This window comes from Cetorhinus maximus, chromosome 24 (assembly GCF_964194155.1).
Source record: "Cetorhinus maximus chromosome 24, sCetMax3.hap1.1, whole genome shotgun sequence".
In the NCBI taxonomy this organism is placed as follows: domain Eukaryota; kingdom Metazoa; phylum Chordata; class Chondrichthyes; order Lamniformes; family Cetorhinidae; genus Cetorhinus; species Cetorhinus maximus.
Window position 1 is genome coordinate 51,962,844 of NC_135902.1, and position 19,301 is coordinate 51,982,144.

At 43.6% G+C, this 19,301-nt stretch overlaps 1 protein-coding gene across 5 annotated transcripts in view; it reads right to left on the minus strand.

The window, feature by feature from the left end:
- Positions 1–19,301, minus strand: part of LOC144667610 (sodium-coupled monocarboxylate transporter 1-like) — a 166,010-nt gene that overhangs the window by 99,426 nt on the left and 47,283 nt on the right. For all 5 annotated transcript variants that reach the window (XR_013573334.1, XM_078529068.1, XM_078529065.1 and 2 more), the window contains exons 6-8: positions 18,813–18,880; positions 8,837–8,991; positions 8,265–8,405 (exon numbers count right to left, since the gene is read on the minus strand). Coding sequence is in view for 4 of the 5 variants with exons in the window: in XM_078529068.1 (XP_078385194.1) it covers positions 8,265–8,405; positions 8,837–8,991; positions 18,813–18,880 (364 nt within the window). In the remaining variant the exon portion in view is untranslated. The remainder of the gene's footprint in view (positions 1–8,264; positions 8,406–8,836; positions 8,992–18,812; positions 18,881–19,301) is intronic.

Sequence of the window (19,301 nt, forward strand, 5' to 3'; positions counted from 1 at the left end):
CCCGTCCAACCTTACGGTTGCCAGGCAGGCGAAAAGGCCAAGTGGCCCTTGAATTTTTGGAACCTCATCCATGGACGGGATGAGGTTTTCAACATCAAATAAAAATAAAATAAATTATTTTAAATTTCGCTTATAACAGGTCCCTTTTCATGGGTAGAATTTTCCCCCCGTTGGGTGGGGTATGCGGGGGCGGACGCAGGCGGGTGTGGACCAGATCGGCGCCCCCGATCGGGTCTGTGCTGCCATTTTACATGGGCAGGCCTTAATTGGCTGCAGGGGCATTTAACAAGTGTTGATTTAGTTTGTAGAGAAAAAGGCACATATGATACTTGAGTTGAATCATGATAAGGCAATTATTTTTGGAGAAGCAGTTAATCTGCAGTAGGACATTTGGCCCTGAAAGCCTACTCCGCCATTCAATAAGATCACAGCCGATCTTCCACCTCAACTCCAACTTCCCACACAATCTTCATATTCCTTAATTACTTAGTACCCCAAAATCTATCAACCTCTGTCTTGAATATACTCAACAACCAAGCATCCACAGGTCCCTGCCTGGGGTAAAGAATTACAAAGATTCACAACATTTTGAGTGAAGAAGTTTCTCCTCATCTCAGTTGTAAATGGTTGTCCCCTTATTTTGTGATTGTGGTACTGTGTTCTAGATTCCCCAGCCTGGGGAAATATTTCTTCAGTATCTACCCTGCCAAGCCCCTTAAGAATTTATATGTTTCAATTAGATCCCCTCTCATCCTTCTATACTCCAGAGAGTATAGGCCTAGTCTAATCAATCTCTCCTCAGAGGACAATCCCAAGAACCAATCGAGAAATCACTTCACTTCATGAGGAATATGGAAGGAAAATAAAAGCACTTGAAATGAAACTGGAAAAAGTTAAAACAAAGGGAACTGAAATGCAGGATAAATTAAAGATGAAACTTTCTGAACAGGAGATTAAATTAAAAGCAGAATTGAAAAAGCAGCAGAAGGAACTTGTTCAAAAGGAACAAATGTTCAATAAAAAGCTGGTGGAAATGTCACATGCAGGCTCTATGAGAATTAATGAAACAGTGAGTCAGCTGGAATCTAATCACAATCAACAAAGGGAGAATTTTCCCCATATTGGGCAGGGAGTGCGGGCACTGGCGGGCACGGTCCCGATTTTGTGCGGGCGGGCCAATTAAGGCCCGCCCAGCGTGTTTGGTGACTCCCGGGGGCTGCGGGAGTGGGCGGGCGCAGGCAGAACGGCAATCGCTGCCAGGTCCAATGGTGACCCGGCGGCCTGTTTAAAGGCCAAGCTGCAGCCGCACCAAGACTGATGTACATAGCCAGAGGTTGGGGGCAAGGCAAATCATTAAGCGACATGCAGGAGGGTAGGACTGGTGGCCAATGTGCGCCCAGGTTCTCTGAAATGTGCCTTGCTGCCCTCCTCGAGGAGGTGGCAGCACGGCGGGATGTGCTTGTCCCCGAGGACGGGAAGAGGAGGCCACCTTACTTGACAAAGCATGCATGGGAGGAGGTTGCGGAGATTGTGAGCTCCCACGACGTGGTGTAGCGTTCATGGACCCAGTGTCGCAAGCGCTTCAATGACCTGCTGCGCATGGGAAGGGTGAGTAGCATGTTGGCATCATTGGCTGCACCCATCATGTAACCTTCTCCCCTGCTGGCTGTCGACCCATGTCTGAGTGACCTGAATGCAATGCGTTAGTGACGGCAAGTGTCCTTAGCTGGGCGGCCCACCAGAGATTGCCTATGCGTTCAGCATGAGAGGGTTGAAATGAGATGGGTTCTGCACCCGCAGCATGTGGGGCATGAATTTGCACCATTGGAAGCGTCACACCATCTCTGCCAGGCAGGCACCAGCGCAGATGCTCACACCTCGGTGGGCATCATATCTTCTGCTAGTGTCCCGGGTCACAGCGGTGAGAGCACTTCACAGTTGCTGGAGCAGCTGGCGAAGACAGAGAGTGCCGATGGCGCCTGAATGGAGGACTGAAGGGGCCCAGACACATGTTCAGTCTGTGGCAGATGATGAGCCTCTGGAGTGCTCACATGTAGCCAGGTGCTCGGGAACATCTGGTGGAGGTACACGAAGCTCTGCTTGGCTTGGTGTCAGCGGTCGGGGAGTCCACGTGGGCCGTGGCCGATGCATTGAGCATCATGGCTGAGCGCCAGGCTTCCTCCATGGAGAGGTTGGCAGCTCTCATGCAGAGGCAGCTCCAGGGACAGGATTGGGGGTTCCTGGGGTTGCGCTCGGACCTGCGCGCCCTCACAGGGGCAACGACCTCGTCTGGTCGGTGCCCGTGTGGGCGGTGGTTTAGCCACCAGGTATCCCACCTTGGTGCCCATCCATCTACAGTGAGCAGAGAGGGCCAAATGGACCTCATGTCGGTGGAGCAGCTGCCTGGCACCTCTCAGGGTGCTACGAATGAGGGCAGCAGCTCCTCCGTCCCTCTGAGATGACTGGGGAGATGCCAGCTGCGGAGCTGGCATCTCCCTCCCAGGCGGGTCCATCACAGGCTCAATGGGCCAGAGGACGTCTGCCAAGGTCATTGGGGCCAACAGGGCATCAGAGAGAGCAACTGTCTCAGATGCCATTGCCAGCGACGGGGCACCACAAAAACGTAGCACCCGCAAACGAAAAATGAAGGCACCTTAGGCACACCCCCGGTTCATCACTGGTGGTTTTCTGTTGCACCCCCCCCCAAGAGTTGATTAGAGCTTTGTGTGAAGTCCAACACATTTTTATTTCTGTAGTTTGACGAGACTTTGGTCACAAAATTAAATTAATGTTGTCTCAAATGGCTGTGGGTTCCTCTTTATTTGGAATGGTGCATGCATTCCTGAGATTGGATGAGTGATTTGTGTGTCTTTCAGATTTATTGACTGCGCCCATCGCCAATCCTCCTATCCAGACAGATGAGGTCTCCAGGACGGAGGATACATGCCAGGCCTGTGTTGCACATCCATATGTGCTGTGCTAGCTAACCCTTGGATTAGAGCGTCCCGGGTATCCCTGCCTCCCTGGAGCATGCCCGGGTCAGCCTGTGCCCCCTCATTATTTCCCTGTGTGTGCTCAGCCTCGGACTCGCTGCTGGACTCATCGTACTCAGCCCCAGCCACTCCGACTACATCGTCTTCATCCACAGCGTCCCCCACTTTGCAGAGCTAGATTGTGCAGAGTGCAGCATGCAACCGCTATAAGCGACACTCGATCTGGGGGGTACTGGAGTGCGACCCCGGAATGGTCCAGGCATCTGAAGCGCATTTTGAGAAGACCGATGGTTCTCTCCACCACAACCCTTGTGGAGGCGTAACTTCTATTATACTGCTGCTCAGCTTCTGTTCTTGGATGGCGGAGAGACGTCATGAGCCACTTTCTGAGGGGATAGCACTTGTCTCCCAGCAGCCATCCATCCAGCCTGGTTGGGGCACTGAAAAGCCCTGGCACCTGGGAGTGTCTGAGGATGTAGGTGTCGTGGGAGCTGCCTGGGTACCTTGCGCATACTTGCAGGATCTGCATCCTGTGAACACACACTATCTGCACGTTCATGGAGTGGAAGCCCTTCCTGTTGACGAAGGCACCGGGCTCACCTGCTGGCGCCTTGATGGCCACATGTGTACAGTCTATAGCACCTTGGACACGGGGGAAGCCAGCAATGGCTGCGAAGCCTCTGGCTCACTCTGTCTGGCTGGCCTCGTCCTAGCGGTAGTGGATGAAGGTCAGTGCACGCCTGAACAGAGCGTTTGTCACCTGCTTGACACAAGTGTGGACATCCGATTGGGAGACACCAGAGAGATCACCCACTGAGCCCTGGAAAGAGCCAGAGGCATAGAAGTTGAGGGCAACTGTGACCTTTAGAGAGACAGGCATGGGGTGTCCGCCCACACAGTTAGCTGATATCTCTGGACCAATCATCTGACAGACAGTGTTGACTGTCTCCCTTGACAGACGGAGCCTCCTTTGGCACTGCACCTCAGGCATATTGAGGTAGGTGGTTCACGCTCTGTATATCCTGGCAACAGGACAGTGTCGTCTCCTGCGGCCCCTTGCACCTTGGACTATCCCTTGGCCCTGCACCCCTTGTGACTGCGCCTGTCCTCCCAAAGGTGGCTCCCCTGGGGGCTGAATGTGCACTCCTGGCCTCCTCCCCCTTCTAGCCCTCCCTTCCTCCTCAGATGAGGTGCCTCCAGTGGAGAGATTACCTCCCATTCCCAGGCTCAGGGAGGCTTGCTGAAACCTACAAATCCTCACTGAACAGTGCTGACCTGAAGGTTATAAGTGCAGTCCAAGCAGTTGCTATGTGTTTGAGACTTCTCCACCTCACACACGCAACTTTCAATAACCTCTGAGCACTAACTGTTAAATGTCTGGATTCGCAAAAACAATGATCCCTCTTTCCCACCCGTGGATGAGGATCATTAAAGTTTCGGATAGCCGCAAGCCCATTGTGCCCGTGCGACGAGCACGGACACCTTAAAATCCAGGACTATTGGAGCCATAACTACCTTAATTGGCCTGGTAATGACTGGCGGCTGCACAACGGACACAGTCACGCGCCCGCCCAGCGAAATATCGCAATGGCGCGTGGTGACGTCGGGACGCGCGCCTGACATCATCGTGCGTCATTTTACGTGTCAGCGTGCAGGTCCCGCCCCCTGCACGCCAACGGAAAAATTCTGCCCCAAGAATTGAAAGCGCTAAAACAGAACCTCGAAGTCTCCAATAATGAAAAGGAAGAGCCATCCATGAAAATAACTGAACTTACAGAGGAGGTTGCTTTACGAACAAGTAAAATACAGCAACTTCAATGGGAATTAGAGGAAGCATCGGTTCAGGTTGATACTTTGATAGAAAACGAAACAGCCCTTAAAGCTAAATTGCAGACCTTTGAAGAGACTAACAGTCAAACTTTGCTGGAAAGAACAGAATTAGAAAACAGTCTAAGTGAAAGAAACAGACGAGCAGAGCCAGGGTAAGGTTCATGAGCTTAGCAGTTTGTTGAAGGAAACTGAGGAATATGAAAAATAGAAAGAATGCAAGTGAAATCAAGAGCCAAGTAGAGCAATTAATTAATTATTTTAATGAAGCAAATGCAAAAATAAAGCTACAAACCAATGACTTTAACATAAGGTGTACTGATAAAATGAACATTCTTCATGAGTGTATTAAAGGCTACCAAAGTCAAACTGAGAAGGTACAAAAGGCAGTTGTGAAAGGGATCAACAGAGTTAGTGGACTAGAAATTAAATTTGAAGAGGTAGCAAATCAGAATGCCCTATTGAATGATCCAGTAGAGCATATGACACAACAACTGAAAAATGAACAAGAAAACTTTAAGGCATTGCAATCTGAACTGCAAAATGTTACTGCAACACAAAACACACTGCAGCAAGAAAGGAAACATCACCGTCGAGTTTGGATGAGGAGGAGACATGCATCGAACAGTATAGGAAAAAATTGTCGGAAAGTGTAAGTGCGCATGAATCCATCACAGAACAGCTAAAGGGAAAACTACCTATCACTGGCCATCTATCCAGCTCTCTTGTCCCAACCGCCCCGCTTAAACCAACTTATCTTTCACCCCTTTTCTATTTTTCCTTAGTTCTGTTGAAGAGTCATGCGGACTCGAAATGGTAACTGTGCTCCTCTCCGTAGATGCTGCCAGACCTGCTGAGTTTTTCCAGGTATTTTTGTTTTTGTTTTCGATTTCCAGCATCCGCAGTTTTTTGCTTCTATCTCAGTTATCTGCAAGCATTGAAACTGTTTCTAAAGAGAAAGTTTCAGCCCCTGAGCAAGCGGACCAGTATAAGAACAAGTTAACAGAATGGAAGAAAAAAAATGGAATCAAAATTAGTGCAGCATAACAACAAAATGAAGGAACGTGAATCAAAATTTGAGACTTCTAGTAAAGAGAATAAAAAGAAGGGTGGCCAATTATCAAAATTGACAGCAGAGGCAAGGAGCAAAAACACAAAGAAAACTGAGTTAAATCCAGTAGCAATGATGTGGAACAGGGCAAAAGGAAAATTTAAGAAAAAAAAGAGCAAAATCCAAAAGCAAGGAAAGGGATAGAAGTAGGAGCAAAGGTGAAAGGAACAGAGATATAGAACAAAAAAAAAGTGATGATTACTAAGAAACACTAATCTATACTGACCATAATCCGCTGGTGTTTATCGAAAAACTAAAACTTGAAATGCGAAACTGTTTAGATAGAGTTTATTGTTTCAAACATTCAACGTGAAGATTGTTCACATTGCCGGGAAAGATAATGTAATTGCGGATGCATTGTCCCGGGTATAAATTACTGAAGTCAATTAATACTTAAGATTGCATAAGGGGAAAGGATAAATGAATGCATGCAACTCTTGTGTTTGTTGTCCATATGTCACATACCTTGTGATGAAACACTCTTTTTTAAATGGCGTTTCATCATTTTAAGGATGGAGGCATGTAAAGAAGTTTTTTTTTATTTTAAATTTTTCTTGGACTGTGACTTTAAGGTTGGACTGTGGCTTTAAATTTTTTTTAAAAGTTCCCTGAAGCAGGAAGTGAAAATCTACATGTTGCTACTTCTTTGAACAGCATGTGCCAGGTTGGACAATGGTGCCAGAAAGGACATGGTTTAAGAGGGAACTGCCTAGCAATGGCGTTTGATTGGCTGCTGACTAGGTGACCAGGGTTTTGTGATAGCAATAGCCAGCAGAAGGATCCCAACCTGACCTAAAAACTTCTAAAATTCTGCCATAGTAATTAGCTGGCTATTCCTCACATCTTCATATCCTGTTTTTTGAGAAACTCCTGTCAAGAGAAAAGGGGAGAAATCACTAGTAGAGACATTAAAAGCAGGTTTCAACTAGTAAACTACAGACTGGATGTGCTGAAAGATCACCTCACGTCAGCAGTACAAGTCTGCAAGGAACTTGGAAGACTTCATCTAACCCTGTACTCCGGATTGGTGCTGTCGAACTGTTTTTACCTCACCCTTAAAATCCTTGTTCTGTGTGTCTTATGTGTGTGTGTGTTTGTGAATAGGGGTTATAAAGGGGTAGAGTAAGTTATAGAGTTAAGAGTTAGCAGTTCATATTTCTTTCTTTTGTCATTGGTTGAAAACAATTTGTTCAATAAACAGTTATTTACTTGTTAAGTTTACAAACCTGGTACTTGTACTCTGTTAATTTAAATTAAATTAAATTACACAGTTAGGTAAAATTGGGGCAATTTGGTGGTCTGATTAAACTTTCTCACATTTGTCATGGCTCGGGGAGCAGTGGGGCTTGACATTACAGTGCACCATCCCCAGTGAGTCGTGTCAAGCCTCACTGAGACTAAATTTATGAGTAAGTCCATTAAAAGATGTCAACTGTTAAGGTACAATTAATTTCACATGTATAAAGAACTCCACAGAAAATCTGCAATAGACATTTAGAAATTTGGACACTTTTTAAAAAATTCATTCATGGGATGTGGGCTTCACTGGCTGGCCCAGCATTTATTGCTCATCCCTAGTTGCCCTTGAGAAGGTGGTGGTGAGCTGCCTTCTTGAGCCGCTGCAGTCTATGTGGTGTAGGTACACCCACAGTGCTGTTAGGAAGGGAGTTCCAGGATTTTGACCCAATGACAGTGAAGGAACAGCGATATATTTCCAAGTCAGGATGGTGAGTCACTTGGAAGGGAACTTCCAGGTGGTGGTGTTCCCATCTATCTGCTGCCCTTGCCCTTCTAGATGGTAGTGGTCATGGGTTTGGAAGGTGCTGTCTAAGGAGCCTTGGTGAATTCCTGCAGTGCAGTACAGAGTAATGGAGTGTCAGTGGTGGAGGGAGTGAATGTTTGTGGATGTGGTGCCTGGATGGTGTCAAGCTTCTTGAGTGTTGTGGGAACTACACTCATCCAGGCAAGTGGGGAGTATTCCATCACACTCCTGATTTGTGCCTTGTAGATGGTGGACAGACTTTGGGGAGTTGGAAGGTGAGTTACTCGTTGCATGATTCCTAGCCTCTGACCTGCTCTTGTAGCCATAGTATTTATATGGCTTGTTAATGGTAAGCGCCAGGATGTTGATAGTGGGGGATTCAGTGATTATTGAATTCATATTTCACCATCTGCCATGGAGGGATTTGAACCACAGTCCCCAGAGCATTACGCTCGGTCTCTGGATTACTAGTCAATAGTAATAGTTACTAGACAATACCACTACGCCATTGCTTCCCCACACATTCTTAACTAAGAACTAAAACTTGGATTTTAATTACATGATAGCTTACTTTTTTGCTTCATTTTCACTCTTACAGGCCAGGTATCTTTGTACCTGTGCTTGATTACAACTATATATTGTTGTCCATCCAAATGTGCCTCCTACTAATATGGTCCAAAATGTGTATCTTCGCCTTGGATCTGGATCAAAACTGGAATAAAAATGTTCTCTAATTACTTGACCAATTACAACTCCTCTTATGGTGTTGAATTTTACCCTATCCAACTGTCAAAATCAATTGGTGCACAGTTAAAGATGAGCAGTGTACTTGCTCAGATTCCAATCATTCTGATTTTACCTGCAGGGTTCTAGGTGGATGAGGCTCCTGCCCAAAGTAGGCAGGTGTCTCATATAATTATGCAAATTGGAGTCCTATTACATCAATAGGACCATGATATTGAACAAAATCAGCACTCCACTCTAGTTGCATTAATACCAGATTATTGATTAAATTTATGAGCTTTTAAGTGGTCAATTTAGATGTAAGAAAGGCCAAATCCTCATGCATTGATATGACTGAGTAGCACAACTCTCCATCGTAAGCATTCCTTTCACCAATAACACACAAGTCAAAATACTCACTCTAAAAAATTAATCCGGCCACCATTCTCACCAATGTTCCACATCTTGCCAAGCCCGCCAACATGAATTGATCCCTGAATCAGCACAGTCAGAAGGCTAATCAACATTATACTGAGCTGGAATACATCTGTCCAGACAACAGCTTTGATACCACCCTGAGAAGAAATGACAAATAACAATAGATTTAAATCAATGGTCAAATAAGAGGTGGTAGTTCTAAATTACCATACAGTAGCTCTTGATAAAAGAAATCAATTCAATCATATCTTGTCCTATGTGTCTCCTGTATGATTGAAGTATATTTATTATTTGAACCATTTAAATTATGAGGCTGTGCAATATACGACCAGGGTTGATGACTGAAGCAGAGGCTATAGCCCAGAATCCCTTCAGAACTGATCACAGGGTTTCCACCCCAATTCCAGAAAAGTTAGGTGAAGGAACAAACTCGCTGAGTCGAACAGCCTAGTCCCATGTCGCAATTTCTATGCAAGTTATACACTCTTTAAGTTAGTATGCCATTTACATACATTTCCATCTACCTGTACTATTCCCAATCCCATTTGCTCCTTCTGTCATTCCTGTTTTAAACCAGAGCAGCGGCTTTCAACATCACAGCTACTGAATTGGAACAGTCAGCTGTAATATTCCATTGGCACACAATGGCTGGTTGAATGTTCTCTGACAGAAGTTTTATGATTTGAAAACATGGATCTCTTGCCAGGAAAAGGAGAGTGGCCTGTTAAATTTGAACAGAGCTTTAAATCCTACATTCTAGCCTCCACTAAAACTGCCTATTTTCATTTCTGAAACCTTGCCTGCCTCCACACCTTACCTCATTCATGCCCTCAACATCTTCAGGCTCAATTATTACAATGTACATTACATAAATTACAGCACCCTCTCCAGACATACTCCTCCTCTAGTCAGAACAGTTCTCTTCTGACCCTGGGATACTTTTAAGCTTTGTATTTTGTTAACACTATTCTCTCCTGCAAATGGCTATCCTTATGATCTTGCCTTCAGCCAACTTCCTTTGCTCTTCTCTCATTGGTGCTACTTCTGTGAGGTATGTTATTTTAAAATACTATATAGATGCAAATAGTGTTAAACAGTTGTTTGGTAGTCAGAACTTGAGTATTGCTGAAAAAAAAGATTTGCTATTGAAGGTTTTCGTCTTGCAGTCATCAGGACAGCTCACAAGATAAACCAATAGTAAAGGAAACAACAATTTATACTGCATGAGAAGAGAGTGCTGATTGGTTGGAAAGTGAGCTATGATTGGTAGAGGCTTTGCCCTGGAGAATGCAACACAGAACAGTTAATTCCCAGGCTTTTACATAAAAACATAGAAAATAGGAGCAGGAGTAGGTTATTTGGCCCCTTGCTCAGCCATTCAATATGATCGTGGCTGATCCTCTTATCTCAACACCGTTCTCCCTGCGCTCTCCCCGTACCCCTTGATGCCTTTAGAGTCCGGAAATCTATCTATTTCCTTCTTAAATATATTCAGTGACTTGGCCGCCACAGCCTTTTGTGGTAGAGAATTCCATAGGTTCACCACCCTCTGAATGAAGAAGTTTCTCCTCATCTCGGTCCTAAACAGTCTACCCTGCATCCTGAGACTGTGACCCCTTGTTCTAGACCTCCCCAGGCAGAGGAAATATCATCCCTGCATCCAGTCTGTCCATCCTTGTCAAAATTTTATATGTTTTAATGAGATCTCCTCTCATTCTTCTAAACTCCAGTGAATATAGGCCTAGTTGGCCTAATACTCCTCATATGACAATCCTGCCATCTCAGGAATCAGTCTGGTGAACCTTCGCTGTACTCCATCTATGGCAAGTATATCCTTTATTAGGTAAGATCAAAACTGAACACAATACTCCAAGTGTGGTCTCACCAAGGTCCTGTACAGCTGCACTAAGAAATCCTTGCTCCTGTGCTTAAGCATTCTCGCAATGAAGGCCAATATACCATTTGCCTTCTTAACTGCTTGCTGCACCCGCATGCTTGCTTTCAGTGATTGGTGTACAAGGTCACCCAGGTCCCTTTGTACATTAACATTTCCCAATCTATCACCATTTAAATAATGCTCCACCATTCTGTTTTTCCTACCAAAGTGGATAACTTCACACTTATCTACGTTCTACTGCATCTGCCATGTATTTGCCCACTCACTCAAGCTGTCTAAATCACCTTGAAGCCTCTTAACACCCTCCTCATCGCTCACATTCCCACCATGTTTCATGTCGTCAGCAAACTTGGAAACATTACATTTGGTTCCCTTATCCAAATCATTGATATATTGTGAATAGCTGGAGCCCAAGCATTGATCCCTGCAGTACCCCAGTAATCACCGCCCGACACTCCGAAAAAGACCCATTTATTCCTACTCTCTGTTTCCTGTCTGCTAACCAATATTACCCCCAATCCCATGTGCTTTAATTTTACACATTAACCTTTTATGAGGCACTTTATCAAAAGCTTTCTGAAAATCCAAATACACCACATCCACGGGTTCTCCCTTATCTATTCTTCAAGTTACGTTCTCAAAAAACTCCAGTGGGTTTGTGAAACATGATTTCCCGTTCATAAATCCATGTTGACTTTGTCTAATCCCGTTGGTATTTTCTAAGTATCCTGTTATCACATCCTTTATAATAGACTCCAGCATTTTCCCTACTACTGATGTTAAGCTAACCGGTCTGTAATTCGCTGTTTTCTCCCTCCCTCCTTTTTTAAATAGTGGGGTTACATTTGTCACCCTCCAATCTGCCGGGACTGCCCCAGAATCTACAGAATTTTGGAAGATGGCAACCAGTGCATCCAATATTTCCATGGCCACCTCCTTTAGTACCCTAGGGTGCTGGGCCCTGGGGATTTATCAGCTTTCAGTCCCATTAATTTCTCCAGCACTATTGTTTTAGTAATACTAATTTCCTTCAATTCCTCCTCCTAACTAGACCCGTGGTTCCCTAGTATTTCTGGGAAGTTATTTGTGCCTTCCTCCTTGAAGGCAGAACTAAAGTAGTTGTTTAATTGCTCTGCCAGTCCCTTATTCTCTATTATAAATTCTCCCATTTCGGACTATAAGGGACCTACATTTGTCTTCCCTAATCTTTTTCTTTTTACATACTTGTAGAAGCTTTTACAGTCTGCTTTTATGTTCCTTTATTCCATTAGGCCAATTGCAGATGATATTTTTTTATTCATTCATGGGATGGGGCATCGCTAGCTAGGTCAGCATTTGTTGCCCATCCCTAATTGCCCTTGAGAACTGAATGGCTTGCTAGGCCATTTAAGAGTCAACCACACTGCTGGTGATGGCCATGAAAACATTGTAAATTGTCATAAAATTAATCCCCAGGGCTGAAGAAGAGTCATACCGACTCGAAACTTTAACTCTGTTTCTCTCTCCACGGATGCTGCCAGACCTGCTGAGTTTTTCCAGCACTTTCTGTTTTCATTTCAGATTTCGAGTTTCCACAGCATTTTGCTTTTATTTTGAACTTATAGCGATGTAAGACTTGAAGCAAACAGTAAGTAAACTAATGTCAGTCTATATCAAGGAGATAAAGACTTGGGGGGAGATGTCGGAGAAGGATCTGGTATTTAAAGGGTTAACTTGGGACTGAGTACAGTACTGCCTACACGGTGATGTAAGAAGGCACATGAGCTAGAGCTAAGGGCAGCCTAGAGATAGGCAGCAACCTGTAAGGACCTAATATGGGGTCTTCTCCATACCTTTACCTGCTACTGTAAATATGTACATAGTTAATACTGTTAATAAAGATTTCTTTGCAACTTCAACAAGACTGCTTCATAGTATCCAAGCAGTACACATCACAGACAGCAACAACATAACAGATCAGTGAGCTGTGAAATTAGTGGAGTACCCAATTCAGTTCTCCAATCCTGAACAGAATTAGGTTTTGCTGGCTGTTGAAGGACAATGCTTGTTATATGCAAATTACCATTACTGCATAGTTGCGCTGCTAGTACATGCTGTAACCTTTCGATGGCTGTTTCTACAATCCATCAGTTGGATAATTCTGTTTCAGGCGCCTTAATAAATTTTATTTCTAGGATGATGGTGGTGATGGATTATTTCCAAGCCCTTGCAAAGCATCTGGATTCACCTCCCGCACCTCGTCTTCAGTGGAATCTGAAGCTACATTTTTGGGTTTAGTGAGATTTGAAATTGGAACCTGACCCTGTGATCTCTGCACAAACTGAACTTGTATTTCCTTTGTGGATTTCGCAAGTGCTGCTTGTCTTAGGACATATCATCTTCCCTTCTCCATTTACCTTGGTAATGTGTTTTTTCCCAATCTGTCCCATGTCCTCTGGGACACTAATACCTCCAGGTGGCTATCCAGCCTCTGCTGCACTCCTCTGAGGCACTTCAATTGGGTGAGGCATCTCCAACGCTACTCTGCCTGTTTATTTGGGAACCTTCATGGTCCCTATTTAAATCTGGAAAGAAGATTCCTTCTAACCAAACCTAGCATGCATTTGGTTCTACCTCTGCTGCTTCTGTCCCAGCACTTTTTCTCTCCTCTGTCCTATTTTGGCCCTTTTAAATTCTGCAGGCCCTACACTGGCCTCTGTAAATTTGGCTGTTTTAGATTCTATGGGCTGTAACCTAGCCCCTGTGAATTCTGCTGGCTTTTCTTTAGCCTCTCTAGTCCTTACTAGTTCTATCGCTCCCACCTGCAAACCGCCCCCCAGAGTTTCCTCAGCTGTCTGCAGCTGATCAGCATTTTGCTTGTTCCCATTGTTTACCCCAGTCTCTGTGGACTGCTCGGAACCCTCTGAACACAAGACTGCACCTCCAGTTAAGTCAATGCCTAGACATAGGTTCGCCTCTTGCATTGTTGAGCTTGGTATTACCCTGACCATCACTATTCCAGAGACCAATTTATTCTGCAGGTAAATTTTAATTAAGGGAACTTTCAAACATTTGCCAGTAAGCCCTTTTACCAACACTGTGGTATTTGTTCTGCTTTCAAGTGGCATCTCTGCAACTTTTGCTAAAAGTCAAGTTTGAAGACAGCCAGTGTCCTTGAGGATAGCTAATTCTTTTCTCAAAGCTGGACGTACAAAAGTAGTCATTGTCCCTGTGTAAAATACTCTGGTAGGTATCCTGGTTCACCCTGGTTACAGTTGAGCTCAAGTTCACTACCCTCATGGCTACAGATACTGTCCTGACTGCAGTGCCCCCTATGCGAACAATATTCTTTAATATGCCCAAGTTTCCCACACTGAAAACACACAGAACAGCCTCCTGGTGACTTATCATCCAGGATCTTTCTTTTAAAAGTGGGAGACTTAATTGCTTTTCTTTCCCTGCTCTACTTTTCTCTGGGGTTTGTTTCTGTTTTGTCTATCTCCACTTTATCTCTCCCTAGCTTGTAGGAGTTACTAAACCCAGGTTTACCTGGAGTTAGAGGTTTGTGGGTCAATTCATAGTTTGCTGTGATAGCTGTGTCTCTGGCTCTTGAAACCCTTTGTTCCTTCACGTGAGTTTTAATGTTGTATGACAGACAGTTTTTGAACTCCTCTAACAGGATTATTTCCCTTAATCCTTCATACATGCAGTCAATTTTAAGTGCTAGCACCCACTGGTCAAATGTTAACTGTTCAATTCTCTCAAACTCGAGGAAAGGTTGAGTGGGCTTGTTACCAGTGCTCCGGGATTATTGGCAGTATGCCTGTGGTAAGTGTTCAAAGGCACTTAGAATAGCAGCCTTTGTCTGGTTGTAATTCTCAGAATTGTCTGCAGGCAGCATGGAATAAACTTCGCAGGCTTTCCCTATCAGTTGACTTTACAGTCGGAGAGTTTAAATCTGTGCTAGCCAATTTAACTGATCTGCCAGCTTCTCGAAGGCTGTGAAGAAGGTTACCACATCCTCTTCTTCAAACTTGGGAAATAGTCAGGAATACTTTCAGAAATCAAAATTTATTTTTGACCTGGGAGGGGTAATTGAATTACCAGTGGCATATCCACTAGGTAAAGACAAGTTCCCACCAGCTGCTTCAATCTGCCTTAGTTCCCTATCCTTTGGTGCTGGTAATTCTTTCTCCAGCTGGAAGGTTCGCTCCCTCTCTCATTCCTGGAATTCTCTCTCCTTTTCCTTCTGGGATTCCCTTTCTCTCTCTTTCTCCCTTGCCTGAAACTCTAACTCTACCCTCAGCTCCTCTAGGTGAATTTTGGCTAAGGTAACTTGGTCTGTTTCAGGTTCTATATCTTCTGCCTGTTCCAAGTCTGGGGTGAGGCTAAGATGCTCAGCCAGCATCTTTAATATCATGGGTGTCCATGCTTTATGTTGTATATTAAGTTCTATCTGCTTAGCTATGGCTTTTAGCTGTTCTAAGGTTAGGGATGATAATTTAGCCTAAATTAAGTTCTCTTGTTGTTAGAATGCTTTTATGTTGAAGGCAGCCATTTGAATCTCTATTGTTAGTATTCACAAAGCTTACTGCTGTAAACCCTTTTTGTTTTTTGTTTCAACAATATTGGCTATGTCACTCTTTCCTTCGACTTCCAATTTTTGTTTAAAGTCAGATTTGGTTTGTTTGCTCCAATGGATTTTAATCCAGGACTAGCCCCAGTTCTGCCACAGACAAAATATGTGCTCTCTTAAAGCCCGTAATCAGTATGCTTTTTCTGGAAAGAGGTGGATCTTTTCTTAAATAATTCAGCAGCAAACTAGTGAAGGCTTAAAATAAAGATTATTTATTCTCACACATTTACCCCAAATTAATATGACATCATACACTCAGTCTCATGCTCACACATACACACCAATGTTTGTATATGGATAAAGATAGTGCACGTTCACAAATTATAGTTAATTCGGTCTCTGATTTATGATTTCTTGTCCTCCACGGTTGCAGGCCGGTGGTTTCTTGAATTGATTTGTTGATTTAAAGTTGAAGTGAGGATCTTGTAAAGCGAAGGGTCCACAGCAGCTTGTGAGGTTTATTGTAGTCGAATATCCAAGGGAATTGGTTCTCAAGAAAACTTTGAAACTGGAATAGTTTAAATACTTTTGCTGCTTTAATGTCTTGCAGCTAGTTTCAGAGTCTGGTTCTCAGACTGGCTAATGGTTCCTGAAAGGCAAAATGGCACAGCCTTTCTATTCAGCTCTTGTCTTGTTGGTGTTCTGCAGCCTGCCCACATCTTTTCTGGATCTTGGGATAATAAAGGATCTCAGTATCAGAAGACAGTTTTGGTCACATGGTCAACAGCCACTGTGCACCCAGAATGGCCTAAAGCTAAAAGGCCATTCATATACAATAGGAGATAGAAGGTGGTCTTTCACATTTAACTGGTGGATAATTGGCCTCATCGTATCTCCTTTGTTGAACAGAAAACCTGGAAACATAGAGTCAAGGAGTCCATAGTTTCGAGTAAGCTTCAAAAAATAGCAGGTGTGATTCCACAAGCAACATTTGTCTTGGTATGCCCATTCCAGGGAGAGGCCCTCACCCATGGTTATGCAATTCAGAACTTTCCAGAGGTTTGATAGTCTGTGTCATCTGACCCCTTGGCAGCCATCCTGACAATTCATGAGCATCCATTTTAAACAAATAAAAGGCAGTTCCAGAAGTTTTTATCTGAGCTCAGTCCATGTGTAAAGTTATAAAAATGACATGCCTTTACTGGCATGACATAATTTTCAAAATGGCATGCTGAGCAAATCATATACTCATCTACCTTAGAAAATAACTCTAATTTTGTGTACCAGCAAGAATTTCCAGGCTGTACAGATGAGAATTGGAAAATGGATGTAAGAGACATAGAAAGAGGTGTGAAATAAGAAATAAGAGGTGTGAAAGAGGTAAAGAAAAGACAGAAAAAATTACAGAGCAACATATAAAATATTTCTGTAATATTTTTGACTGTTAGTAACACCATGGGAGATTAAAGACATTAAATAAGCTATGGTAAAACAAAGATTTGCTAATTGGCAGTTTTTACCCCAGTTTGTGAACTTCTATTCTTCATGGCAAACTTATTCTCTATTTATTTGATTCAAGTGTATAACAATGCATAGAGCAGAAACTATACCAAAACTTTCAATTATAATTTGCATGTTCTTATAGGTGAAAAGGAAGTTCACTGTCAGTATGTAAAACCAGTGGATTCAAAATTCCATGGGGTGCCCAATGTACTCCCACCCTAACTTGGAGGAGACAAAATGTGCTCGGACTCGAATATGCCATATCTTGGCCATACTCGTAAATTTCTTGTGGTCAGTTTGAGGGTGAAACCTTCACACATCCCTTAGAAGGCCACTGATGTGGAATGGGCAGAGCCAAAGGTGGGTCTTCCATCAATGCGAATTGCCATATTCTCACCCTAATAGAATCACGTGGATGGTTGGAGGTCAATATATCAAAGAAAGACAGAAGTGGACTACATTCAGGGGGAGAGTCAAACTGGGGTTCTGGTCCAGACCCCCAAAAATTCCAAAATAATTTTAAAAATGTATTTCAATGCAGCCCTCTTATAAATGGTATATGGAAAAAACATTAAAAAATTAATTGAGTACTGCTGAAAAAGAGACTTTTTTGTTAAAGCTTTTCACTTGCACTCATCAGGATAATTCACAAGAATACCAAAAATTTATACAGTGTGAGAAGAGAGTGCTGATTGGTTGGCAAGTGGAATCTGATTGATAGAGGTGTTGCCATGGAGAATGCATCGGTTGATAGTGACTTAACTGCCAAGCACTATTTGAAATTTAAATCAGGCAGCTCGACTTTGATTGGTCAAGGCATTGCCCTGAGGAATGAACCAGTGAATGGCTGTCACTTATTTTGTTTAGCTGAAACAGGTGCATGTCCAAGTTCTCTCTGTCTGCAAAAAACAGGCCCCTGTGTATTAATGTATGTAGCTTCCAGTACAAACAACTGAAGGGATGCTGTTTGATACGATCCACCAGTCTTTGGGATGTACGGCCTACATACCTAGCATCACACTGCCACTGAAATTCATATATCGCATTAATCATTTGTGTGACAGGCAAAACATCTTTTTGGCTTGACGGCAGCTTCCTGATAGTAGTAAATACCGCTCTATTGCTATTGCATAGTAGCAGGGTGAAACAGCTGGCTTCACCTGCTGCTCATATTTTTGAGATACTTTGCCCTTCCAGGGTAATCTGAAGTAGACTGGGCACTTTTTAGGGCCAAAAGTAGCAGCCTTAGACCCGTTCATGAGTTTGCATGATATACAGCGTGAATTAATCTGATCAGAGTAGCCATTATCTTGCAGGATTGCCTTTGATGCACCCGATTTTGGCATCATACTTGCATGGTGAGCAAATGGCTGAGGCCCTATTTAAAGGTTGCAGATAAAGCCAATCTTATTGCGCGTGGAACTGTAAGAATCCCAACAAGTATATTGACCAGTATCAAATGTGTCATGTGTCAAATGAGAACATGGACACAGCATTGCTATCTGTATGCAAGTTCTGTATGGTCTTCCACTTGCCAGCCAATCAGCACTCTCATCTAATATAGTATAAATTGTTGTTCCCTTTATATCTGGTATTCTTGTGATAGTCCTCTGAGTGCAAGACGGAAAGCTTTGACAAAGTTGTATCTTTTTTCAGCAATACTCAAGTTCTGCAAAAACATAAATTACGTTACAAGAGGAGCCGCTGGAGAATGTTGTGTTTTTCAGGAAAAAAACTCACTCTCCCTCCCAGAACGGACAAGTCATGTCTTTGGAGCATGACAAACACCTAAGATGTGCCCAAATGGTGCAGATGCTAGCCAGCTCCATGTAAATTAGATGAGGACCCCCCCCCACTAATCACACATACTCCAGCCGGGTCCATAGTAGACAGCAGCAGCAGGTATTATCAGATCAGGAAAGCAGTCCATGGAATTTTGGGACCATTGTCTCCTTATATCATGGTTACTAACTCCAGTAAATATTCAAATTCAATTTTCTTACAAGTGCTGTGTACAGTGTACATAAAAGCGCTGTTGTTACAATGGAAATCCACAAGTTTAATCCAGTAACTGAAAAAGAGACAATTGGGAAGAACAGTTAGCATAATGATTAGTGTTTGCTGTAATGGGAAAGTCAAACATAGCAGTAATACAACCATTTTATGTGAATGCCATAAATTTCCAATTACTGTGCGAAAATGTGAGCTTTATTGGCAGTAATTTCTTACATGTAATCAAGACACTTAATAAAATGCTTCTTATGATAACACATATAGGGCCAAAAATCCCCAGCTCCTTCAGAATACTCCCACTGTAACTTTGGTGCGAATTTGCCAGCAGGGCAGCAAGTAGGCCAGGTCCAGGATACATTGGTACTAGCCAAAAGTCAGGGTTCCTGATTGGCTATTAGGAGCAGAGTCTCCATACAAACTAAACATGGCCATTGGCATAAATGGTGGAGAGGCCAGAACAGGAATTCCCCACATCAGTG